Here is a 27272-nt window from a genome sequence, read left to right on the forward strand (position 1 = left end):
ACACCCTGAGAAGCCGATCGATTATTTACATCACGGCCGCCACGGCTTGTCTGCGCCTCCGATCCTGTAATCTTACAAAGCTCACCCGTGTTTTTATCGACGATGATAAGGAAAATGCAGTCATTGAAAAAAAAAATCTTATCATACACGATATTTGCTTGCCCCTCCTCCACTTAAGCCGCGGATATAAAAGATATCAGGGCATGCCTTTTTTTTTTTTTTTTTCCCCTCCCCTTCCGGACATCTCGGTGTTCAAACGGTGACCTCCGTTTTGCTGTTGGTCGGCAGTCCCTTGTGCTTGGGGTGCACGTGCGGCGAGTGGCCGTAACCCAGCGGCTGGGAGAAGAGCTCGGGCAGCGTCTCGATGCTGAACTGCCGTTTGTTGGAGTAGGCCTGGCGCCGGCTGTTGGGCTGGTGGTGCAGCGCTTGGTGATGCCGCTGCTGGACGGCGTGGTGATGCTGCGGCGGCTGAAGGACCACGTGCGAGGCGGCCGGCCGCTGGGCGTGGCCCTTGCTGGGGTCCCACGCTTTGAAGGCCGAGCCCGACGTCAGCGGGTGGGTGTTGGTCTTGGAGATCTTGGGCTTGGGGATCTGGGAGGAGTTGATGGTAATGGCCAGCGGAGCGTGGATGTCGGGTGGCGGGAGGAAGGATTTCTCCTTCGGGTGGAAGTTGATTGGCTGGAAAGTCGGAGGAGACTGGCGGTGGGTGTAATCCACCATCGGGTAGCTCTTGTAGTAGTCTCGGGGTGCCGTATCTGGACGAAGAGGACAGAGAGAACTCGTACATGACTGCTCAGCTCTGCTCTTGTCTTACAACAGAAAGTGGATATTAGATATTTTTATATTTTACGTCTTTGGATGTGATTTATAAATGTAAATCAAGAGATGATCAATTTGTTAGTCTGGAGAAATTCGGATTTGTTGACTGTAAACACAATGAGAGATAGGAAAACAGTTACATGTGACCTCATATCTACATGCAATATTGTTTGTGTTGATTTAGATGGCAGAAAATATAGATAATATACAGCATTAAAAAAAAAAAAATCGGGCATGACGTGCCACGTAACTAGGGATGGGCGAGTATCGATACCAAGTATCAGTAGCGAGATGATACCGGCACTATTTTAAGCGATTGGGTAGTCATGGGTGATGCCGATACTGGCCACCGATACTGAAAGCCCAAAAATAATAAAATAAAATAAAAATAGGACATTGAGTAAGTCTTCCTCGCCAGAAAATGACATCTTTCCTTTTGGAACAATCACGATGTGTTACAGATGTAATGAGTTCACATTCTTGAACGTGAGTGAATAATCGTACTCGTATCGGTAGGGGGAAAAAAAAAAGTGAAACGCTTCATTCAAAGCAAAACAGGAGAATCCTCGACAATCCGTTCATCAATTCTGATCTTTCCCTAACACGCGGCTAATCTCTCGTCTAATGAGCAAACGGAAAACTCAGTTCGGGGAGACGACATCCGCGGGCTGTTTGCGCCCCAGAGAATGCGAGTGCTGCATTTTTTTCATTGGAATTGTCTGCACTCTGATCATGAAGAATTAGGAAAAGATGAGGACAATGACTTCGAAGAGAAACGAGCAACAAAACAAAACCAAAATAAAAAATAAAAAATTGGGTGAAGGAAGATGATGAGGGAGTGTTGCACAAAACTGTCGGGAAATGAAAGTAGAACGGGTTCAGCATGTCATGTCGGATTAACGCGACTCTGCTGCTCGGTCATCACCACTGCAGCCCCTTTTCCCCCCAACACACACACACACACACACACACTCACACACTCGCCTTAAGACACCATCAACCTTGTTTTCCCCCTTTATGAATAATTTGCTTCCTCAAGAAAAAACAAGCTGTTTCCAAAAAAGGTGTCGTCTTCCAGTTTCCCTGCGTACGAGTACGCTTGTAGTTTTGTTTTTTTTTTGGCCATCTGTGCGTTCTGCTCTGCTCTGTCACTAAATAAAATGTATTTGTCGAGTTTCGGCGGAAATAGGAATGATATAATAATGTGGTAATATTATGTCGCTTTCGAAGGTCGTCTGCGGTGTGAAATGTGTTGAGAAAAGTTCCACCTCGCAAACCAACCCCGGAAGTTGTCCGTGGCGGTGTGTGACTTTGTCCACGCGGTCCTCAACGGCCAACCCTCGGGAAGCCATCGCTCACTTTCTAACCAAGTCGTAATTCATCCCCCTGGATTGAATGATTCAACACAGTTCGTCTGTCTGGTCTTGTGCCGTCTTTTCTTCATTCCTCACTCCGTTCTTCTCTCGTGGAAGGAATCAAATGTTTACGTCTGTGCATCGGACCACACGCGTTTTGCGTGATGTTAATCTCCGGCAAATGTTGCGTTTAGTGTCCGACGGGCAAGCCAGAGGGTGAGTTGCGGGACTTTACAGAGTCGCCTCGCCCCGCTGCTGTCCAGACTGCTGTTACTCACCATGAATGCCTCGCTGGGGCGCGCGTGCGCACTCGTGTTGCAGAGACACAAACTGTATGCGAGCGTTTGTGGGGATTCGATTTTATTTTTTTTTGGGAGTCATACCTCATGTCACTTTGTCCCATCTCATCCTTTCTTTCTTTCTTTCTTTCTTTCTTTCTTTCTTTCTTTCTTTTTTTTAATTGCCAATGCCGTTTCTGTTCACGAGCTGGCATTTCTATTGAAAGAAAGGTCAGCTGTCAATAACTGTCAGCGCTCTAGTGGCTGAGCTCGAGACGGACGCGTAAGGCATCCATCGACGTGTGCTGATCCCAGTTGCAAATCGATGCCGGACTTCCCCGGTTTCATCATGCTAATGGACTATTAATGCAGTTCAATGTGATGCATAACCAGGTTCCCAATTATAAAAAGGAAAACCACGACAGTGGAATGAGAAGCCGAGACATGCCGGGTGATTAAATGCCGGGTTTCAAGCGTGCAAGACTTACCGACACCCTTGAGTGAGGAGTACTTGTTGAAACCGATTCCCAGGTTGTTATGCGGGTGAGACAAGGCCATGGCTGGACCCAGAGGAGACAGGGCTGCATTATTCAAATGGTTATGATCTAAAAGAAACAGAGCGCGAGAGAGAGAGGAATAACCCGCGTTACAATTTGGCGGGAAATTGGGAAAAGAATGACAGAAAGTTAATTTAGCATCGTATTTTTGTTATTTATTTAGTTATTTTTTTGTGATTCTGCAAACCTTGTTCACCGCATTCTGCTGCTGCAAGAGTTGGGCTCTTTTGCCGGAGTGCACATAATGATTATTTGAGGCTCGATATTTGTGCATATGCGTCAGATTCATTATGTCATATTTCATCTTGAAATTCAAACGCATCTATTTATGCTGCCTTTGGAGGTGCAAATTACAAATACCACACACACACACACACACACACACACACGTGATGAGTAAAACGACAACTCCCAAAGCTATGAACGTCATCCTGACAGCGATGTGGAAACGCATTTTATCCAGTTTGACCTTTTGAACTTGGCCGCTAATGTTCACCACGGCCGTTCTCATCCGCTATTTTACAGCCACAGCAGGCAGCTGTTAGCACCGATAAAGCTCGCATCGAGTCCCCGCATGCAACGTGCAAACTATTTGGTGAACATTATGGGGCATACAATCGCTAAAAAGACTCGGAGGGAGACCAGAACCGCACTAAAATGATCTGCAGTGTTGTACATGTGGACCTGCTGCAGAATACTGCACTCCAAACAATTAAGAGTGGCCATCGATTCCCAAAAATTGATGTAAAAGCTTAATTTATTTCACATTTTGGCCAAATTCTAGTTGTTTTGTACTTTGTACTTGCAAAGTGAGAGACGGACAACAACACGCAATTCCCCGCTCGCGAAGCTTTTGTGCAGAGGAAATACAAATGAGTGCTCCCGGGCTGAATTTAATTGTCTTTGACTTTGGTGCACTCTAAGGTGCAGGCAGCAATCTGATGCAGGATTGAAAGTTTGAAACTGTGGTGGGTTTTTATTTGGATTTTTTTTTCACATTTCTAAATAGAACTTGAAAAGAACCGTTGCTGTTGCCCTGAGAGAAGGCAAACATATTTAACATGTTTAATAAGTTCATTTCTTTTTAAATTCCAATTCATGTCTTTATCCGGTGATGTCATAAACCATTTGAGAATGTCATTAAAGCAGTAAGGGCGGCCCGGTAGTCCAGTGGTTAGCACGTCGGCTTCACAGTGCAGAGGTACCGGGTTCGATTCCGGCTCCGGCCTCCCTGTGTGGAGTTTGCATGTTCTCCCCGGGCCTGCGTGGGTTTTCTCCGGGTACTCCGGTTTCCTCCCACATTCCAAAAACATGCATGGCAGGCTGATTGATCACTCTAAATTGTCCCGAGGTGTGAGTGAGGGTGTGCATGGTTGTTCGTCTCTGTGTGCCCTGCGATTGGCTGGCTACCAATTCGGGGTGTCCCCCGCCTACTGCCCGAAGACAGCTGGGATAGGCTCCAGCACCCCCGCGACCCTAGTGAGGATGAAGCGGTTCGGAAGATGAATGAATGAATGAATTAAAGCAGTAGGCTGAAATCAGCAAAGCACACTGTATCTGTCTGCCCCCCACCCTCCAAAACCTCAAATCCTAACCGTATACTCAATCTGTTCTGAGCTACTATTAAACCTCCATTTTGTTAAACTTGGATGAAAGCATTTTTCTTTTTTCGACTGAGGAAGTTGAAATAATAATTTCCAGGGTCTAACTATCACCATTGTAAAACTTTAGTAACTGTACAGGCCATATTTTGAGCATTTAAAAAACAAAACACTCCAGCTTTTATTGAAGGAGGTGAGTCATAAAGCGGATCTCATTTTTTTCACATTCTGACGTCCCATGCTACTGCTAGTGAATCAAGACGGCTGTGTTCGCACCCACAACAGCGCAAAACACCCCATTTGCCATCACGCGTCAGCGGCAAATACCGAAACTAATTCTAGCACACCCCTGCGCTAATTTCGACCCTGCCTCGTGTCAGACTTGCACCGGTCACGAAAATGGAGCCAGTCGACTTCCCCCATTAATATTGCGCGTAAATTATTCACCGAGTTCTCACGCTATGCGCTCGGTGACCATGCAATGTTCATGATGGAAGTTCTCGTAAAAGTCCGGTTATATTCTCCACGCGCATTTTAGCGGTGGTCAGAATTGTAAAACCTCAGCGGCAAACAACCTTGGAGGTTCTACTATATTCTCTGCGTTTACAGACTCGTAAACCTAACACCTGTGACCGCCAGCTCCACCGGAGGGAAGGAAATGCAGCGAGGGCCGAAGCGGGGAGACTTAACAGAGAGTGAGGGATGTGACGGCTACGGCGACCGATTGAATTGGAAGCACATCTTCACTTCCCCGTGTAATTGATATGCGGCGATGACACGCTGCGGACGGACGGGCACGCTGAGCTGGGAGGCGCAACCGCGGGATGCCCGTTTTCTGTGTGCGTAGCCGCATGCGGAGACTGCTTGTCGTCTGGCTGCTGCCACCTGCGCTTCCAAAATAAACATTTAAGGAGCCGGTAATCGACCGCGGCAAACGCCCGACGACGTATGCCTGATGTCGGACATTTCCCTCGACCAGCGTTGTCCGCGCCTGCAAGAGCAGGACTTTGACAAGGCTGGTCGAGGGAAATGTCCTACATTCTCAAGCGTTCTTCGAGTGAGCCAGTCGTGGAAATCATCATGGAACTCTCACGGAGGGAAAAATGAACAGAATCAGAGAGGCAGTTAGCCAGAGAGAGACTGCAGGGGGGAAAAAAAAAATCAACTAATTGATGGAAAGATCCTTGGCTCGTCTCCAGTTTGACCACAGGGCTGTTCCCAGCCACCAGAGAGCTCCCAGAGAGTCGGGCGCAGCCATGTATGGGTCCTTTTCGCTTTTCTGGCTCAGGTTCTGCCTCCTTTCTCTTGTATTTTTCATACATCTTGAATTATTTCACGACAACCGGTTTTGCGGCGGTGCACTTCAGTCAAGTCAAACTCAACACTCGAGACGAGGCGCTAATGATTTGATTCCCCGATAAGCGTCGAGAGGGAAGTCATTTGATGTGTCCGTGTTATGACAAGCTGTTTTCCACGCATGTCTATTTCACACATTTGCTTTATTGCACACGCAAGTCGGGGGAGGACATTTTCAACATGTACCTGACACTCGCGCTGTCAACATGGGACTATAATTCATTCGGGGATGCACAAAATGCCTTTGGAGTCCTTTTATGTTCATGTGAAAATAGAATTTGAATTATGGGGCATTCAACTTGGGGGGGTGGGGGTTCGAATGCATGTGCTTCAATCAGTGTGTGTGTGTGTGTGTGTGTGTGTGGTGTAGGCCAGCAGGGCTCTGCATCAAAGTAGAGGACTGCTGGAAGGGCTTCTGCCAGCATCACTCTGACATAACTCTTTCTCACGGGCTGGCGGATCTGTCAGTCGGGAGCGCCGCGCCGCTGTGGGAGTGGTCAAAGATGATTTCAATCATCACCAATCAACGAGGCTCCTGTTTCTTTCTGATAAATGCGGCGCGAGTGTCGCGCACTGGAGTCTCGCGTCATAGCGGAATCACACCCGATTGCTTGAGTGTCCACCCATAGCTGTGCCGAATGGTAGGATGATTTAAAAAAACAAACAAACAAAAAAATAAAAAATCCCAGTGCAATGATGGATGAGAAAGCAAAGCGTGGAGAGTCTCTTGCTCTGAAATGCACTAGTAGGCTCAGTATTAAAACCGATAGATGGATGTTAGAGGTGTTTTGACCTTTGGAGGTTCAACTGTCGTTCGTAACATCCCATCTGTCCGCGTGAGAGGGAAAGATAGGGCAGAAAATCTACGACATTACACATCCATGCTCGGAATCCACTAAAAACTAAAAGGCTTTAAAATGCAACAAAATGTTTGTGACTCAGACTTGCCTTCTGGCACATGTGCTCACTTAAATTAATAAAGCATAAACTTGAGTATGTCTTGACCCCAAAACTGAGTTTGTGAGGATTGTAATGGTGAATAATTTGGTGATATTTTAAAAAAAATTTTAACAACTCCCTTGGAGCAAAGACATTCCTCCGGAAAGTTACCAAGCCCTTGTCCTTCACCCTAAAAACCCCCAACTCTCTCCTGTATGGGATGCCTGGACTTGAAAACCTCTGATGTAAGATGCACGGTGATGGCACGTGACTGACTTAATGAGTTTAACTCTTGTGTCGTGTGTTGGTTAGAAGGAGGTCACCTCACAACAACAAGGCTCCGGGTTTGAACCTCCTGGCCGGTTTTCATATTCCCAGAACCTCGTGCTCTTCCTGCAGGGGTTGCCCATTGGATCCTCCCACAGACATGCATGCGAGGTTAATTGGACATTGCTGCTTGCAGATGTTATTGTGTGTGCGTGTGTGTGTGTGTGTGTGTGTGTGTGTGTGTGTGTGTGTGTGTGTGTGTGTGTGTGTGTGTGTGTGTGTGTGTGTGTGTGTGTGTGTGTGTGTGTGTGTGTGTGAATGAAATCATGTTTGTGATCTGTCCTGGCTGTACCTCCACCTCTGACCCACTGTCAGCTGAGATAGACTGCAGTGCCATGCAAACGGTGCAGCGCAGCAAATGGATGGGAAGGAAGGATTATTATTTGAATCGTGTTCTCAAATGTATGCAAAATAGGACAGAAATGAATATGCGCTCCCGTTGCCTGAGATGCATATTAAAGCTGAGGCATTGCTGGGAGGAAGTGGCCCTGCATTGCAATCTAGCCAAGTGGTGGCGGTATAAGATGTGGGCAGATGACAGCCTTGAGTTACCTAAAAAAAAATAAAATAAAAATAATAATAATGTCACGAGCAGCAATGTGTTGTGTTGAATTTATTTATTTATTTTTAGCCCTGTTGTAACAATTTAATTGAGAGTTTGAAAGAAAGAAAAGCTGATCGATTGTATAAAATAAAATGAAAACATTTTTTTGAATTAATCATTCATTTAAGAAGGTGCAAATGTATGAATACAAGTACGGTATCCTAAACAAACATTGGAGTTCACTTGCTATATATTTTTGAAATTGCCATTGAACTGTTGTTACTTTTAAATAAGCCATTTGTTCATTCAAGAGTCTTGCTGGAGCACAATATTTCCTCCATGTTGATGTTTGGGCAGCATTGCCTCGAGTGAGACACGGAATAACTTGCGTAATTCAAAAGTTGAACTCGTAACCTGAAGAAGACCCGAGTTTACCTGCCGAAGTGACATTTTTCTGCTTCTCTCCGTCTTATCTCGGCTTGCCCTTGGATAAGATCTGTACTTGCAGTATTCTTAATCCAGCCCCTATTCCCACTCTGTGTTTATTCCTATCTGAATGCGTCAGATCGACTTCAGATCGTCAATTTACTCTCCCACTTTTTTTTGCTCCATCCCTCCCCTGCCAGAACACAATTTGCAGGCTAACCGAGGGCGTATAACCCCCATTATAGAGCGCAATAACTCGGGCTGCTTGTCCACTGAGCACTGTACATCATCCAAAGGCCCACGATACATAAAGAGTAAACAGAAGAGGGGAAATAAACACAAGGCAACCTCCGGTAAAAGGGCAAAACATGACATTGGCCTTTGAAAGCACTTTTAATTGTTTTGGAAACCGCTTACACGTGACGTTGCCTTGTATTAATTCGCTGCTTATTATTTACAATTGATGGATGTGTTTGTCCGCGCCGTTATTTCCCTTTTCCTGCTGTACAAATTGGTGCTCGGAGCGCGCCGGGCATCTGAAGTCCCTCTTGCCTCCTTCCAAGTCATTGTGAGTTGTCCATTATTCCTCCCTCTTACTCTCCTTTCCTCTCTAATTGTTCATAAGTGAATCGCAATACGCCAATGCCTCTCTTCTCAAATTTCAATTTTTCCCAAAGATGTAATTCCCCGTCATCCATCATCTGTTATATTTGTAAGCATGCTCATCTTTCTGAAATGTTCTGCGAGCGTCGGATGGAATATGTAACGTCTGTGCAGTGTTGTATAATCATCTGCGGCTCTGCATAACAGCTGCAGATAATTTTTTTTGTTTTGTGTGGTGGGGTTGTAGGGGGGGGGGGGGGGTGAGGAAAAACCCACGTTACGCAACAGGACTCCACTTGGGTCCAAAATTCACAAGCCTCATTTGCCCCAATTAATTTGCCAGGAAGTACTTCAGATTTCGGATCAGCGAGTCATCAGAGAAAAAGAAAAAGAAAAAAGATTCTAGAATCAATCTCTCGAAAATTGAATGAACTCGTCGCCTCAGCGTTTTTCCACCTGGAAAGTATTAAATCCTTGCCGGACGAATCCCCTTTATAAGCACGTGTGCATCCAACCGTCTGTCTACCTGTGGAACGAATGAATTGATCATAACCAACGGCGTCGCATGTAAGTCACACTGGAGCGGTGATTCCCTCAGCCCTGGTGAAGTGATGAATTATTGAGCTCATCTGAGCTTTGAACTTGTTCTTTCATCACAAGGGCCAAGCAGACCCCGGAGCTTTTTCACTTAACACACACACACACATCCCCCGACTCAAAGGCTCCATCCCTTTCAGCTGAAATTTCTTTCAAGTCCAGCTTGTTGAGTGTCTGGTCTCCTTCAGACGCAGCATATCTTTTACGGCAAAGAATTTTGCTGTCGATCGAAACATGTCGAGCATATCACGATCCATCACGTTGTACTTGACACTGAACAGGTGGGAATGTTTGCCGTTGAGATGTGCTGACTAGGCGGGTCTGTGTAGATTTAACATCTATCTTTTTTTTTATTTTTTATGGGGGGGCCTTGGAAGATGTACCGGGATACACTTTGTAGAACGTCCTGCTACTTTTTATGCGTTCAGGAAAGGAACGCGGAGGAATTTAAGATTTCTATTTTCTGTGCACTTCATTTAAATTGCGACCGCTGTCAGACTTGCAAGGGATTCATTAATTTGACTCATTTGATTGGCAAGAGAGCACCACGTCTGAGAAAAAACAAGCAATCGGAGACGGACAGAAACCTGGACTGATGACGTGTCAATTGTTTCTCTTGCACTTGCAGACGCGCCAATTGCGGGCACACCCTCGTGACTTGCGTTGCCCTTTTTGAGGTGGAGGGACCTCGGACAGCTGAGAGATTCCAGGACTGACGCCGAATTAGCAACATTTGGACCTGGCAGGTAAGTGCGTTTCCTCCTTTTGAGCTTTTGATTTCACGTTCCCAAAAATAGAAATTCAATTTAAAAAAAAAAGATTTTTTTAAAGTAACCGGTAACCGTCAATTACAAATGAGTCATACGTAGTAACCTATGCTAGCAATGCTAGGCTAGCATTGCTAGCACTGCTATTTTGGTGACCCTTGAAATGTGTTTCTGTGAATTTGCCCTAAGTAGCCAATAATACGTTGATGTGTATGTTGTCATTCTGAGATGGACTTTCTGGACAAGTCCACTGCAGCATTTACAAACAAGATTAAGGTCAGCCCCCCTCCCCCCCTTTTTTTTATGCAAAAGTGGCAAGCGGGGACTTGTTTATGAATTCCTTCAGATATGCGTTTTAAATTTCCCATGAAAATGTCAAAACAGACCTTTGGGGCAACCAATGGATTACAATAAAGAAACGAAAGAAGTCTCATAAGAGGAAAAATAGAGCCATGACGACGGAGGAGGGTCAGGGAGGGACAAAAGTGAAAAATGTGAATGATGTTGTACATATTAGAAGCTTTTATTTACACATCCGCTCCCCCGTAGTCTGGATAGCAATGGAACAAATAAACCAACACACACAAATATACATCAGGCATTGTGTGTCTTACTTGAAATGTCCCCCATTGTAGCGACCTGTAACTCGCAACGCTCTCAATCGTCCAGACTTCCCTCGCGCGTGTGTGTGTGTGTGTGCGCGTCGTCATGAGTAGAAATGATCTCATCCATATTCTTGGGATGAACCGCAGTGGCTCCGCTGGCTGTCTTTACGAAGGCCCATAAAACCCTCCTGCGGCCGTTCACCACGGTCGCCCAGAACAACACTTGGCACCACCGATCATGAATGTGAAATGCAAGCATCGTAGGGGAAATACTCATTCATTCTGTCGACAATTTGTAATAATAATGCCTTTTTTTTTTCTTCTTTCTCTTACCAACCCGTGACTGCTTAACTCATTCAGTACCAGCCAATTCTGAACCAAGTCTGAAAAGACGTTTAAAAACGTCTTTGGGAGTGAATGAGTTAACTAAGTGAAAAACGGTTTCCGTCCAATATGCAGTGGAACCTTTTGCGGTCCTTCTTTTTTACTTGCCGCTCCAAAGGTCACGGCACGCCCTTGAATAGGACACATAGTTCGAATTCAAACTGCCAACCTCCGAACCGTGTGCCAGATGTGCTCAGCACTAGGTCACCGTGCCACCACACGATGATCAGTCATTCACAAAAAAAACCCCCACCACCCACTCAACGCTCAGCCTTTGCCTCTGTCCCCTCTTTTTGGCTCAAGAGCCCGGCTTCATGTTTTCAAGCATAAATCTCCTGCCAGTGTGTCCACCCACCATGTCTAACAGAGATTTATGCCGCACGCACACGCACATTATGTGTGGGCGAGATACGTCTGTATGTGTGCGAACACACGCCGCGGTTTGACCTTCAAATCTTCTCCCAGCCCCCCGCTACCACCTTCCCGCCCCCCATATTTGATCCCCCATCTTGTGACTGCTTACCTTATTAACGGACCGGTCCGGGTTAGTGATGTAAAGGCCATCCGAGAATTGGCCCTAGCGCTTGGATGCGTTCCCGCGGATTTTACGTTCGCCGCAGTGTAGCTCGGAGGAGTGCGGACGAGAGGGAGAGGAAGCTCAAGGTCGCAAACGGCGGAAGATTTTGAAAGCAAATGGAAGTAAAATAAAAATCACGCGAGAAGCGGCGAAAGACGAATAAGTTGGCGGGGAGGGCGAAAGGAGCCGACAAAATACGGTCAACGTTTCCGCTGCTGTCTTGTCTCAGAAGCACCTGCTCGCTTTGTCACCTTTTGCTTCAGCTCTCGTTAAAACTCTCCCATCATGTTTTTTTAATACCCCGCCTATAAATAAATGTCCACATGCACATATATCTCGATGATGCCCATCTGTTTCTCAGCCTGCCTTGCCCCCCCCCACTACCAAGGAAAGTGATTTGTGAATTCTGTCATCTGCTGCGCCGGGAAAAACAGAGAGAAGGATAAAAAATGAGATGACATGTCTGGCGAGATAATTACATGTTCCCTTGTCTTCGTGCTGTACCAAAATAATCCGGCTCTCTAAAATATGTATTACTCCCGTTTCAAAGAAGTCAAAAATTAGCTTTCATATACTTCACCTTGGTAATGAGGAGTTTATATTACTGTCGCGATTGAGGGGGAAAAAATAGAAAATATACAGTATATAAAAATATACATGTATATATCAAATGAGGAAAGGATATTTCTTCCCATCCCGAGTCTCATGACAAATGACTCCGTCGTCCGAAGTGTTACCTCAGGAGTGCAAATTGTTTGGAAAGGGAGATGTAAACATCATAAACGATGGCCCTTTTGTAATTATTCACCTTGATGATGGCAGCTTTCCCTTGCTCATAAATCCCCGATTGACACGCGCAGCTTTGGGAGACACATAAAGAGAGAGATGAGCGACTATTAAAGGGATCAGCCGCACCTGCGCCCTTCCCTTATTCAACTTGTCAAAATGTCCCGCAACAACAGCGGGGGCGCCGATGCTTACGACATGTAAATGAAGGCGTCGTTGGAAGCCCGCAACGTTGTCGTCCTTTGTGCGAAAATGTCCTCGTCGCCCAACCGTTTCTCTTGATTTCCCACCATTGCGCATTTTCAGGCCCAACTTGATGAGAAAATCGGAAACCGCAGGATCGGGTGGCTGCAGACCCTTACGCAAAACCAAAATGTCGCTCTCCTTTAAACACGTTCCGGAAGCAAGCGCAACGCTTTCTTGCTCGCATGTCAACAACGCAGCTCCGCCATACAACATAAACGCAAAGCACAATATCGAACTCGAACACGATGCAAGATGACTTTTCATCAACGGAACTCGATTTCTTGTATTTGTGCCTGCCTCGAGATTCGCCAGAACATGACCCAGTGACATGCGCGCTTGCGCACGAAACGCACGCTGTGTGAAAGACGTCAGCAGTTTCTCCATGCTTGACATTTCTGTTGCTCTGCAGCCAGCACATGGAAGCTGTCCACTGACATTTCTTTCTCTCCCCGCTCTCGTTCGCTCTCGATCTCTCTCCCTTTATGTCCCACCCTTGCTCTCTCTCTCTCTCATTCTCTCTCTTCTCCTGGCCCTCTCCCTTTCTCTTTCCCCTATACTGCGCCCGTCTACATCTTCCTGCCCCCCCCACTGCCCCCTCACTCTCCACCTCTTCTCTACGGGTCACTCGTCCCCCTCTCTCACTCTGCCCGTTCTCTCTTACTCGCACTCTCCTCTTTTTTTCTTTATTTTCTGTTCCTTTGTTTTGTTATCCCTGCGATTGGCTTGCAAGCGTTTCAGGGTGTCCCCCGCCTACTGCCCGAAGACGGCCGGGATGGGCTCCGGCACCTCCCGCGACCCTTGTGAGGATTAAGCGGATCAGAAAATGGTTGGATGGATGTTGTGCTAGCTTTCTTTATTTAAATCTTTTTTTTTTCTATGTTTCTTTTTCTCTCATTAGTTTCTTCATTTTTGTTCCTTTCTATCTTTCCCCCTCACCCCTCCCCCACCCCCACCCACTCCCTCGCTGCCTCTCTCAGCCTAATAAACAATTTTCAGACCTCCCACATGCAGCTTGCTCGTGTCATCCTTCTCACTTGGCGTTTCGTGTTTGACTCCCTGAATCCCACAATGCTTCTCACCTCATTGCCACCCTCTTGCCTCACACACACACACACACACACACACACACACACACACACACACACACACACATGCACAAACATATGCCCGTGAGTGTGCACTCATACCAATTTGACACCTCCAGAATTCTTATTTTTACACCCCCCTTTCGCACCCCCCCTCACTTAATTGCTGTTCCTGTTCTCTTCCACCTGTGTCCTCTCAGAGCGTCCTGAAAATCCCGTTAAGCGGCGTTTCATCGGACGCCTCTGTTAGTTCTTGTCCCATTTTTCTCTCCCCTCCGCTCTTCCTCGATTCCCGCGGGCGCACGTTCCTGCTCGGCGGCCAATGCTGGCCTCTCTCTTTGATTCCCCCATAATGCATTGTGATGGCCGTGTCAGCGCTCGCCCTGATCTCACCGAAACTCTCCAGGAAACAAGCCGGGATCAATAGTGCGGCGTCGCCACGGGAAAAGGGCTCCGCTCTCCGCTTTCTCCGTCTGTGCGATTATCTCTTTCTTTTAGGATTTATCTTTTTCTGCCGTCATGTAATTCTTTTACAAGTTCACCCTTTCCACTCCACACAGTGCTTTCTTGTTTTTTTGTTCCCCCCCCACCAGTTTGCTTCCGCTCTTTACCGCATGCATCTACCGGTTGCTACTGATGCACGGGGACATATCATTGAAAAATTGACTTTTTAACTCATTCACTCCCAAAGACGTTTTTAAACGTCTTTTCAGACTTGGTGTAGAATTGGCTGGTACTGAATGAGTTAATTAATAGCTTATATACTAATAGTTGGGTCTCTGCGCTTGCCCGGCCATCAAGTGTGAAATTAAACAACCAAATACTGTAAATCTTGATCGTGCTGCTTATTTCCAAAAGATTGTCTTGGGCATAGAAAATGCCACTGAGCCGCATGCTTGAGTTGAGTTCACCACCTACCAGTGGCTTCATTCATTTGGGACAATCGCAGAAAAGTATGAACATCATGAAGCTTGTTTTTGGAAGTGACAAAAAGCTTGGAAACATTGCGTGAGAGTATGGCGACTGGGCGCGACTCACAAAAGGCAGTCATGTGTATCGGAGCATCCTTATGGGAGCAGAGAAAGCAGCGGCAAACAGCTTCCCCGCGTTAGCGTGTACTCAGGTGGCCCTCGAGGAAAAAAAAAATCTTGAAAACTATCCCAACATTGAGATATACTTGCCAGGTGTGATGACGGGGGGTACTTTCAGGGTAACGTTTCCCCTGGAAGAAAGCAATCCGATGTGGACACGTTGCACACGTCTTGCTAACTGGTTAGCTTTTTTTTTTGTTCAACATGATGGTGATGATGATGATGATGATGGCTGTGAAAAAGCAATTTTATGTTGTGACAGTCCTGCTTGAATAACACTGAAGTTGATTAAAGCTAAAATATGTGTCAATGTTGTCCTAAAATAACTTGGTGGATAATTGGAACTGAATTGAACACTGGCTTGGAATAATACGGGTCTGCGTTGGTGACTCGGAATTATTACATTGCCGATGAAAGATATTTATTCATATCACTTCAACGCTCAAGCTAAGACAAACAGATTTTCGGATGGGTTTGACTCGCAAAGATTGATGCAAACTGAATCACGTCAACTTCACGCGGAGGTGCTGGAACTATTTCGATGATTCGTAGATTGGATGCGACTATTCATTCCCCCGTTCTGGTTACTTCGGAGAAATAGAAGGTTCGCTGGATACGATCGTTGCTCAATCACAAACTCAAGTTTCAAGTAGAACATCGATACAGTCGAGTCACTTCACACATCATTTATGTCTTGAGTTTAATTTAAAAAAATTTTTTATAGGATATGCTTGACTGCAGTGTTCTCCCCTATTTTCTCTTTTTTTAGCCGAACTCGATAAATTCTACCAAGAGCCTTCAAAGGGCAAATCTCGAATCCGGGGGGGGGGGGGGGGGGGGGGGCTGCATCCCACTGTGTGTCTGCCTATGATTTAATGCTGCGGAAATGAAACATACAATTAGTCACTCTGTCTGCCTCAAAGTCTTGGCTCCCTGCTTCGACCCGCAGAACCCCCCCCCCCCCCCCCCCCCCAACCCCCACCCGCATCTCCGCCATCGCTGTGCGTAGGCCTTGTGTTCTGCGTACAGTTCAACGCGCGTCTTAAAAAGCAGCCTGTCGGTCGGTGCTCTCGAAAGCCCGTGGCTGTCACACAGCGCATCGGCTGTCATAACAGACCTGACTCCCCCCCCCCCCCCCCCCCCCCCCATCCGAGGTTCACGCATGGCTGAGTGTGATTAGGTTAAACACGCTCGCTGAGATGATGTGATGTGATGTCGCGGCGTGCGTGTGCCCGACAGATACGGAAGCGAGAGGGAGCGGTTGCGCGTTGGCGTCACATGCGTCCACGGGGTGAGCACGTGTGTGCCGATTGCGGTTCCTTTGTCCGCTCCCCAGCCACAAAATCGGGCACACCTGCCGAGGAAACTTTTTCTGTACGTATTTTCTTGAAACCAAATGTAGGGCATTGCTCTCGTTGTGGTTCATTCGCCTGACTTGGCTTGATTTCTACCTCGGTGACTATGGGACTGTTTGTCTGGCTCCGTGCGCCATGATTGACTGGCGACCAGTACAAGGTGTTTGAGAACTGGGACAGACCCTTGAGGGGGGGGATAAGCGGTTGCAGGAAATGGATAGACTCTTACCTGGGAGGTTGTTTGTATGTGCCGCACTCTTTGTTGCAGTTTAACAATATTTATTGCTACTGACCGGAACAGATTTGAAAAATAGTTGGGGATTCCGTGATCTAATGTTTGTATGTATTATTCCAATTTCCTGTGTCTTGAGTTTCTGTAGGAGTCCCGCCTTCCTGCACTTTCTCAATGTCCAGTCATTGGCTAGCTTTTTCGTCACTATTCACACAATCGTTGGATGTTGTACATTTTCATCATTATATGCACCACCATTTGCTATCCATGAGGTCACTCAACTGCACAATTTGCTCCCTATTTTTGTGCCGAGTGAAAGTCTTCGGCAAAAGGCAGTCCAGCATTTTCCATATTGCCTTTCCCCAAAATCAATGAGGCAAGGTTATTCAAGGCATATATGCTTCCTTGTTTTAGCTTATTGGCATTAGCAGTGAGCTCATTTAATCATGAGCCGTGAAAAGCTGGCCCCTTTATTATTCTTAATACTATTTACTCACCGGTAATTGGCAAATGATTCACGGCGCGGCAACGAAGCCAAGTAATATTTGACTGGAATCAAATTGAAACGTCACCTCACCGATATGAGGATAAAATGCAAGTCATTCTTTGTTATGGTACCTTTTCAACTATTTAAAAAAAAAATCCTTCTTTATATACATACACATATACACTAATAAAAATATTGGGGAACTAAATATAAGTAAGATAAAACAAGTATAATCCCTAAAAATGGTCTTATTATTAAAAATAATAATGCATAGTGTTTTTGTAATGATTTCTGCATATTTTGTGCCAATCCAATAAAAACGTCCTTTTATTTTTTGGAATTCCCCCTCAATGTGCTCGCCTTCCCTTCTACTCTTCATCATCCGCCGTTTCTGCAAGTCAGCACATCGGCCACCCTCGGCCTGATGCATTCAGCGGGAAGTCGTTGAGCGGGGTTATGGCTCATTATGGCTTGATAATGATGCCAAAATGGAGCGCCATCCCGCCCTTTCCCTCCATAACATTAACACTATCAGTAGGCCTGCAGCAGTCGGGGATAATCCTGCCATTTTAATGTATCACCACATGCTGCACTGCTCAGTAGCTCATATCGGCGGCCACGCACGCATGCGCGCACACACGCACCCCTTTCCATGCGGTCTCGGCCCTGACACGGATCGCCTGCCTGCACGTGCAGCATGCAGGGACATAATTCAGGATTACCTCTACCGCACACTACTGAAACGCTCTCTTACACTCGACTAAAATGCTCTCTCACACACACCACTAAAATCCTCTTACACATCATACAGCTTGTATAATATACTGAAATGGGATGACATACGATACTGAAATTTGCATTTCAGCAGTGGCTATGAGAATGTTTCAGTTGCGTGCATAAACGTATTTCAGTATTTGTATGAGAGCCTTTCGGTAGTTCCATGAGAGTGTGAAAAGGTGAGATTCACGTTTATGCTTCACTGAAATTTTTTTTTTTGTTCAATTTACTCGATTTTATACTGTCAAGTGGCTGCACCAAATAAAATCATAGGTGTTATTTTTTATTTTATTATTTTTTTAAGGTAGAATATGCATCCAATTAGAAAATGTACCTGGATCCAGAAGATTTTATTTGGTGCAGCCTCTTAACGAAATAAAATGGAATCAACTCAACACACCACTATCTTCAGGATATACACACGTGCGGTATAGGAAGGGGTACACACAAACATGATATATTAATTCAGTTGATGGCAAATGTGTCCTCTATGCTGTCATTTGTCTCTATTGAGCTTCGATTGTCCACTTTATATCATTGCTTGTCAGAGGGTGTGTGGGAGGCGGTACTGTCTATACTGCATGATGTGTGTGTGTGTGTGTGTGTGTGTGGCCCTGGAGAGGCGTCGAGTGTCCTTGACATGAGTGAGGAAAATAGTCTGTCAATGCTCTCACACCTTGGCACACACGATGTCATGTATTTTCACTCCACATCCCAAATGCCACGTTGCAGGTTCACTTCCACATTTTTCTTTTCTGTATCCATCTGACAAAACCCAGACATAGAATTTGTTTTTAATGACACGTCAACATTGCCATTGATCGTTCGATCTCAACTTGGAAACTACCGGTAGATGAAAAAAAAATATCCTCCCTATGTGTAATTATATCTCTTGAATGGAAAATGGTGACAGAAATGTCAGTGTGCCTTTGTTTGTGTTTCACAGTCTTCTCATGAGTTTTTAAAACTTGATCTTAGCACTTTGTCATAAAAACAAAACACAAGAGAAACATTTTTTGGTGGGGGATGTCGGATGAAGTTTGAGTAACCTGTGAAGATCCACACAAGAAAAGAAATCCACACAGGAAGACCAGAGCCAAGACTCAAACTTGAACATCGGAACTGTAATCCCAACATGTGACTGTGCTGCTCTAAATGATTTCAAAACGCCCACCTTGATGCAGAACAGGTACAGTGAGCCTTGCGCCTGCACTAAAATCAGGTTAGGTCAGCATTTCCTCATGCCCCGCCTCTGAAAATAGAGTCCATTGTCTTTTGACTTTACTGCTGTACACCATGAAGTCATTGCCCGGAGGTGCTGTCCCAATAACTATCAAAGTTGCCTTTGAAGTGCCCTTTTTTCACGCAGCGAGTCATCAGATCTATTCATTGGAGCTCTGCGATCATTTCTGGCCCACCTTAGTGTTCGGTCAGAGTGAGGGATCAGACAGCTCGGTCTCCGCCAGACAATCAACGAAAGAAGAGCGGAGGGAGAAGCGACGGGGACAGAGAGATATACCAGAAAAGGAGAAAAGGAATGAAGCAAATGCCTGCGAGGGAGAAACTGAGGCAGAGGCGAAGTGACGAAGGCCTGTTAATGAGAGGGAGTCGAGAGGGCGAAATGAAACATGAAAGAGGAGGAAAATGGAGTCAGTGATGCAGTAGAGGATTGCAATGCTGATTTACACCTTATTTAACCACCCATCAGCATGTTCTTTATATCCCTATTGGATTTTGTGGTGCATAGCGCCCAATTTTTTTTTCTTCTGCGAAGGTTTCCTGTAGCTGCAGATCTGATGTGGACAATAGTCAGGAGGAATTCTCTTGTTAGAGTTCAGCAGTGTGCTTGGGATGACTGCTTTGAATCACTCTCTTGATGTTATGCCCCAAGGTCTGAAATGGATTGAGGTTAGGACTCTGACCGGGGCACTCCAGAAAGGCGTATTTCTTCTTCTTTCTGATGTTGATAATCCTGTACTTCTGTCGTTGTCGTCTTACTGCGTTACCCAACATTTGTTTAGCTTTAATTGGCAGATAGATGGTGACATGGTTTCCATGACAGCAATCGGTCCAGGCCATGAGGAAGCAAAGCAGCCACAAACCGTGATGCCCCCTCCACGGTGGCAGTGAAGTTTTTGATGTTGGATTTCTTTTCTTTTTTTTTTTTTTTGACACATAGCATCGTGTGTTCCTTCCAAACAAATCAACTTTGGTTTCATCTGTCCACATCATCTTCTCCTTGGCTGTAACACCATTTGCAAATTTCATACCTGTCGAAATATACTACGTTGCGGCAGAACTTGTCGGACTGAAAGACACCGCACGACTGTCTGTGTCCTATGTGTTGTGTTGTGTTAGTTTTGTTATTTTGACTTCAAAATGGCGCCGCGAGAGTGGCTGCCTTTCCAGCAGCTCCTATTTTTGTTGTTCTACTTCTTTCCCTTTCGTAACTTTGCTGCTGTGAATTGGGAATTTCTCCATTGCGAGACTAATAAAGGTTTTCTTATTTTATCTTACCCTATCCGGAACTTTGTCCATCAGTGTTATAGCTGTGGCTCTGCATTGCAACTGTTTATCCTCAACCCATGCAAACGATCCACGGGTTCTGCGGCGCGTTGCTTAAAAACGCATGCCAACTCATCAAAGTTGCAGATTTCTACATTTCTGTGTGCCATTAACATTTAAGCACCCTAAAGCTGTCTGCAGCGGCCTGAACGCGCATCGGTGATGGCTTCCAGTTGTTTATAGTCACATAAACAGTAGTAGCGCCCTCTCGTTCTCTCTTTCTAAATAAAAGTCGTATAAGAAGCCATCGAGACAAATCGCCGAGCCCGTGTCGGCTCACGCACGGTCGTCTGCTTTTTACGCTCGATCGAAGGTCACACTCACACACGTACGTGTCGAAATAATTCCGAATATATATTCATGCTCGGTTCGGCTGTCATCCCTCTGTGTCTCAAGCTGTCTCTGCGGTGGGGTGTCATTGACAAGCTCACAGAGGATATAATTGGCACTGGCCCCATGTGGCACTCTGATGACACTCCATGGTATTCAAGGGCGCACAGATGTAAACACACACGCTAACGCCTTACCGCACAACAACCCCCTACGTCTTTTCACTTAACAGCCGCTCTGCGGGATCCCATGATACTCATTTTCTTATCGCGCTGATTGCTAGCTCAGTCTTCCACGCCTCGTCCATTGACGGAAGCACGAGCTCATTCTCTGCTTTTGCCTGCGTTCCGTCTTCCATCTTCAACCTAACGTCTTCCCCGTCTAACTGGGATTGTATGCAAATTGCACCCCACAAATGTTAATAAGCTTTAAAGGAGGCTTTCCAGCGGAGAATTGGAGCACGTATTTTTATTGTCGGGACGGTGGCGGGATTTTTGGTTTTGATGGCTGAAACAACAGCGTTCGCACTGGTTCAAATTTCCACGATTTGATTATTGGTGTTTTGTTATTAAAGAAAAACGCTCTTCTTATTTCCTGTGCAGTTGAATATTTGCACCTCATAATTCAGCATCGCCATCCCTGTTTCATATTTTGCAAAGAAAAAAAAATCATTGAGTCACTCATATTCGTGTTAAAGCCGCCTGCAAATATCACCGCAGCAGTGTTCAACTAAGAGCTAAAAATAAGACCAAATGAAGTTCATTTTCATTTTGCTCGGGTATCTTTTAATCGTGACTTGCGTCATTAATTTTGTCCTAATTTAGAGGCGTTCGTTCCATTTTACGGTGCATGCGACGCTTGCACGGGTCTGCGTTTCCTCAGATGGTGGTGCTTTTGCTGTTCACGCTGCTGAAACCGTTGCATCGGTTAAGTTTAAAGAACCGTTCAATTTGGACTTCACCCAAACTTTTCCAGAAATATACGCCCAAAGCTCAGTTTGAACAGTCATCCTGCTTTGCTCCTCCCCCTTTTTGCCTCCCATTGCCTCTCTTTCCGCCTTTTCCATAATCTCTCACCTCCTCTCTCTTCCATTTACTCCCAGCCGCTCTTTAACCTCCCACAAGCGTTGTTCCGCATCCGCCAAAGGAAGTGCGGTGCACTCGTGCGCCGCTCTCTGTCATGTGCTCAGGTGACGCGAGCTAAGGTTCCGTTTGTTTGCAAGTTTACATGCAACCATCTGCAAATGGACTGCGAGTACGGGGGCGTGCAAAATTGCGAGAGCAGGTTTGTGTGTGTGTGTGTGGAGAGCAGGGTGGCTGTCCTCGGGGCAGCTCTCCCCACTAGAAGAGAGCGGGGCAGCAGCTGACCAGCTGTCCCCCTCGCAGCTAGCAGCATGTTGGCTCTTCTCTCTTGCTCTCCCTTTGCTTGTTTCTCTTCACCTCGCCCGCTTGAGCCTCTCTTGAAAACTGCTTTTTGCTCGCATCATCATCTCTGTCCTGTTTCACCAACTGTAACATCACCCGACCTATTTCTTTCGGTAAGCCGCCCAGTTTTCTCTCGCAAACATTCCTCAAATTTTACATCCTGCAGGTTTCATCCTTCCCTTCATCTCTTAAGCAGTATCCAAAATATCTCAGGCTCAAAATGAGCTCAGGAGGGGTGGGGTGAAGTGGATGCTTTGAGGATTTGACTCCAGATTTAAAACCTTGAGGGGGAACATGTTCTGCTCGTGTTCATCAGATACTTCCCATGACTTGTGGCTCCTCTACCTGTTAAGGCCAATTACTTAAATCATCCGACGTGGTAGCTCAAAAGCTGCCAAATTCTGTCGACGAATGAAGGCGCTATGTCATGCGCTCAAAGTATTGGAAGCAACAAAGACTCAGCGGAAGAGGTAAAAGGCTGCAGTAATACGCTCCCTTGGTCACACTCTTATCGCTCGGGATTACATTTGATTCCCGTTACTCTTTTTCCGCACCTTAAGACCACGCCCGCATCTGACCGCAAGTATATCATCTTACGTCTAGCGCATGCGTGTTTCAGGAGCACGGATGTGCTCGTAATTCGCCAAACACAAGCGCGGGATCATCATCGAGAACCTTCATCTCATTAATCTCGGTTTATTTCAATCCTCCGACATAATAAAGGTCTGTGTGGGTCCCCGTCTCTCTCTCTCTCTCTCTCTCTCTCTCTCTCTGTCTCTCAGTCGCACCCGCCATCTCTTTGGCCCGGAGGATTTAAATGAGTTTAATTAAGAGGTAATTGTGCGTAGACAGCTGACACAGCATGATCTCGAAGACTTCATCCTCCTGCCCTCTCTGTCATCTCTGTGTACTTTCACTCCTGTTGCCAACAAGCCTGCATTCTTTATAGTGGTAAAATATGAGCAGTTAACCCCCCCCCCCCCCCCAAAAAAAAGCAGTGCGCATAACGCTGAAGTAACCTACTTTTGAAGTTAGTGAGGAGCAGAGAAGGAATGCTTAAAATTTGTGAGTGGAAAGAGCTTCATAAATCCTAAAATAATAAACACACGAGCGAGAGCGCAGGAGCGCACGATGGAATGTTTGCGGTGGTATAATTACCCACGTACGTCTTCTTGGGCCATTGAATAAACAAAACAAAACAATATGCAGGCTATTGCGAAATGCAAAGTGCTAAACATTATTATTTTTATTATTATTATTATTTTTTTTTTTACCAGATAATGATGTTATGGAAGTGAAGGACTCCAGCAAATTGGGGGGAGTAAAGACGATAGAATTCGATAGCAGGGGAAGAAAGAAAAGCGGCGCAAGATAGAAGAGTGCTAATAAGCACAGCATGGGGTGAAAATGAGGCCAAAATGTGTTTATAGCCGTGGTGGGAAGATGAAAGTTAGTCTATTTTTTATTTTTTTCCCTTTTGTCTACATGCACGAGTGAACATCGCATGTCGTGTTTGCAATGGTGTGAAGCAGGATCATAAATTAGAGATGAATCGACGTATACAGGATACGTATGAATCATTTTCTACGTTGATGTTTGATGATGTAACTATCTTTTGGTCGTCTTGTGCCGCACGATGATTTGGCTTCGTGGCACTAATGAATCCATGACATGAATGCCGGGCAACAAATAGTTCATATTCGCAGATGTGACGCGGCGGGGACCTTTTTGTCCTTTAACTAAACACGCCACCAGTCATTGCAAACGAGTCCTTGGGAAATCGACTTATTTTTTTGTCCGTGTGAATGTTTGTGCTGTCGAAAAGTCGAAAGAAAGAGAAAAACAGATGGGTCACTCCAGCATTCACTTCGTGGGTCGGGATCTGGAACGAGGCTAATGACGTCTTGTTTACATATAACCTGTCTAGTGTGTGTGTGTGTGTGTGTGTGTGTCATGACTAGTGATAAGCACATCTTGGTGTCTTTAGCCCCTCACCATATTCACTGTCACTTGTGTGTACTAGTTTTTGGCCATTCAGGTGGCAACGTGTGTGTGTGTGTGTGTGGTTACTTCCCCCCCATCCCATCCTCCACACGCGTGTCACCAAACTAATGGCAACAAACCAAAATGGCCAACTCCGCCTTGTCAGTTTGAGGGTGAGCTGGAGTGTGAGGACTTACCGTTGTTGGAGCGTAACGCCCTGGCCGAGATGCCGTTGGTCCCTATAGGGTGGTGTATTCCGGTTCCATCCGCAACTCCCGCCTCGCCTGGCTGCTTCAGCAGCTCTGTCAAAGTCCTGAGGAGAAGAACGAGAGCGTGACATCAAGCAAAGAGGAGAACGAGACAAAAAAAGGGGGCAACAACTGTCAATGCTAGAAAAATCTTAGCACAGAGAACTTCGGCCTAAATGGTAAGGCTTACACTTACACTTGTAGATATCATGCCCCCCCCCCCCCCGACAACAGCCTTTATATAAGCTGTCCAATGTTCCTCTCCGTAAATCTACAGACTCTAACAGAAAGCTCTTTTGAGTTATCATCAAGAAAAGGTACGTGTCTTTGGATGTTTTCCAACGGGAATGTCGAACAATGAGTCCCCCCCCCCCCCCCCCCCCACCTCCCCCCATTGCCGCCTTTGGCTGCCGGATGCCTTTGAACAAGTTCAGATGCGGATGTCTCAAAAGTAAATCAATTCGGGAAAAAAAATCTCACACCTGCACCAGCAGATAAAAGCTCTTTTGGAACCGACTCATCTCTCTCTTAATAAACGTCCACGTTTCATTTGCGGTGAATAAGCAGAAGTGAATTCACCTTTGTGCTTGCTTATGAGAAGCGTGTGTCCCTTGAGTTGCGCGAACCAATTCCTGTGGGCAACATTGTTTGAACCTTCAATGGTTTAACCCTTTCATGCACCAATAATGATAACCGGTCATCTGCTAACATAAACTGTCCACTGTGGTATCCGCTGTCCCTGAATGCGTTAATATACTTGATTGGTGACTACAACTAGAATTTACATTTTTTTTTTCCCATCCAGTCATCCATCCACCCGCTCAACTTTCAAAATCTAAAAATGTCAACTTGGACCAGCAGTCGCTACGATCTCCTGTCCTCACGATTTACAAGGTTTGCACAACTGCCCCCCCCCCCCCCCCCCCCCGCTGCTAGAATGATGGCTCTGGTTATGAGAGCACTAAACATGCAACATGAGCAAAAGCTAAATGTTGCCACAACCGCGCGACCTCGACTAGGTAGCCTGGCTCTCACGCCATGACGCCGTCGCTGCACGCTTTGCCGCACACGCACACCTGCGGGGTGTGATTCCTCCTTGCACAGAGTGCAGAATACTATGCAAGCAGGGGTGACTTTTATCGCTACCTGATGATGTTTGGAGAGCCCTAACTGTGATATCAACACATACAGTACTGGATCAAGTGTTGATCTACAAGTCAACATTATTCAAGCTTTCATTTGTGACCCTCCTGACAGATTTGCGTTTTGACATCCGACAGTCAATATGGGCAAACTACCATGTTGGTTATTGTTATTATACTTTGCTGTAAACAAGGCCAGTGAGTGAGTGACATCCCCCCCCAAGGACTGATAGAAGAGTGCAGCCATGAAGAAAGTAATGTAGCCGCGCTCGGGCCGGCATCTCGCTTGCCCTTGCATTGGCTCGTCGCTCGCCGATTCTCTTTCATCTCTTTAATATCTGTCCACTTCCACTGCCGTTATCGGTCTTCCACTCCCCCCCAGCTCTAATTTTCCATGCAAATAGAGGGAGCTCTGAGCCACTTTCCCTCGCCCTCCCCTTCCTCTCCCCGTGTTTTCATCCCCTTCAGGATGCTTAAAAGCGCTTGTTGTTCTCTATCTATGTCCCAGGAAAGATCTTCTCTTTCCTCGTCTAATCTTGTCTGCCGAGCGTTCCACTTTGGGCGTCAATCACCCCCCCCCCCCCACCCCCGCTTCCTTCCTGTTGTTCTTGTTGCCCATGCTTCATTTTCATGGCTTGTGTATCACTCCCATACCTGTCTGCCTTTTTACGTGCATTCCGAACTGGCCCAGAAGTGTCTGGACGATCACTCAGCTTTTGGGAAACTTTATTTTTTTTAAGTCTCATTCTTTTTGTCTCTTTGCCAAGTTTTACCTGAATTCCTCTTGGCTATTTCTGTCCTTTTGAAATAATACAAAATGATTAATTGCAAAAGTCTTGGACCAATACGAGTCATTGAAGTCATTTTGACTCAGAGTTAAAAACAACAACAAAAAATAAACGAGTTGGATACATAGTAAAAATGTAAAAAAAAAAAAATTGCTCAAATTGTGAGATGAAAACCAGATATGTTACTGTTAGTCCATTTAAAAATATATATTTTTTACAGCTCTGCTCAAAGCCTTTTGTTCCTTTTAATAATGAATTTATTTCATATATTATTGATTGCGTGCAACAAGCTGCTGCTCAAATATTATTTCCTATTTATTATAAAATCAAGCATCTAAGTCTTTTCATCAGTATCAGTTAAAAAAAAAGTGTGATGTCTGAGAGAAGTTCTGTTTTTAACTGCAACTGCGGTGATTGAGGCCGTTTGGTGACATTTTGCAGTATGATCTGATGGAGCTGAATTTTGGCAGCGACGGTTTTGAGGGAATTGCATGCAAAGGACAATGAATCTAATCTCCCTTTTAATTAAAACAATGAGATGTTCAGCCGACCAATTTTGTGCACTGGAATGAAGTGGATGTGTGGCGTCCAATTTAGATCACGGATACCCAGAAATAGATCCAGACCAAAGGTTAACGAGACGTCGCAAGTGGCTACTCTTGTCTTTAAGGCCTGTAGATGATTTCAAGTTTAACATTTGGGCTTTCATATAAAATGTATATTATATACTCTCGTACAGTTACCATGTATAACAGTGTTATGTCAGTGTAATAAGTTACCAGTTCCAAACTGGAATTCTTGTGTGTGATTGGTTTTTCAGTATGTTTCGATTGGTTTCCATGAAACTGGTGGTGTGATTTATTTCTTTATTTTTTGTCTATATCTGCCCTGTGATTGGCTGCTGACCAGTCCAGGACGTACCATGCTAACTACCCCCCCCCCCCAATAAAGACAAGCTGTATAGAAAACTGATAGATAGTTCAAGTGTAAAGTGGCTT

The 27272-nt window shown here is 45.6% G+C and overlaps 1 protein-coding gene across 2 annotated transcripts in view; it reads right to left on the reverse strand.

The window, feature by feature from the left end:
- Window positions 1–232: 232 nt before the first annotated feature.
- Window positions 233–27272, reverse strand: part of LOC147192536 (protein shisa-8-like) — a 43161-nt gene continuing 16121 nt past the window's right edge. For both annotated transcript variants that reach the window (XM_086133768.1, XM_086133767.1), the window contains 3 exons: window positions 24294–24409; window positions 2941–3057; window positions 233–755 (listed from right to left, as the gene is read on the reverse strand). In XM_086133768.1, coding sequence (XP_085989894.1) covers window positions 253–755; window positions 2941–3057; window positions 24294–24409 — 736 coding nt within the window. In that variant the 3' untranslated portion in view covers window positions 233–252. The remainder of the gene's footprint in view (window positions 756–2940; window positions 3058–24293; window positions 24410–27272) is intronic.

The sequence above is a fragment of the Hippocampus guttulatus genome, chromosome 16 (genome assembly GCF_054856545.1).
Source record: "Hippocampus guttulatus isolate MCC_2025c chromosome 16, RoL_Hgut_1.0, whole genome shotgun sequence".
NCBI classification, from domain to species: domain Eukaryota; kingdom Metazoa; phylum Chordata; class Actinopteri; order Syngnathiformes; family Syngnathidae; genus Hippocampus; species Hippocampus guttulatus.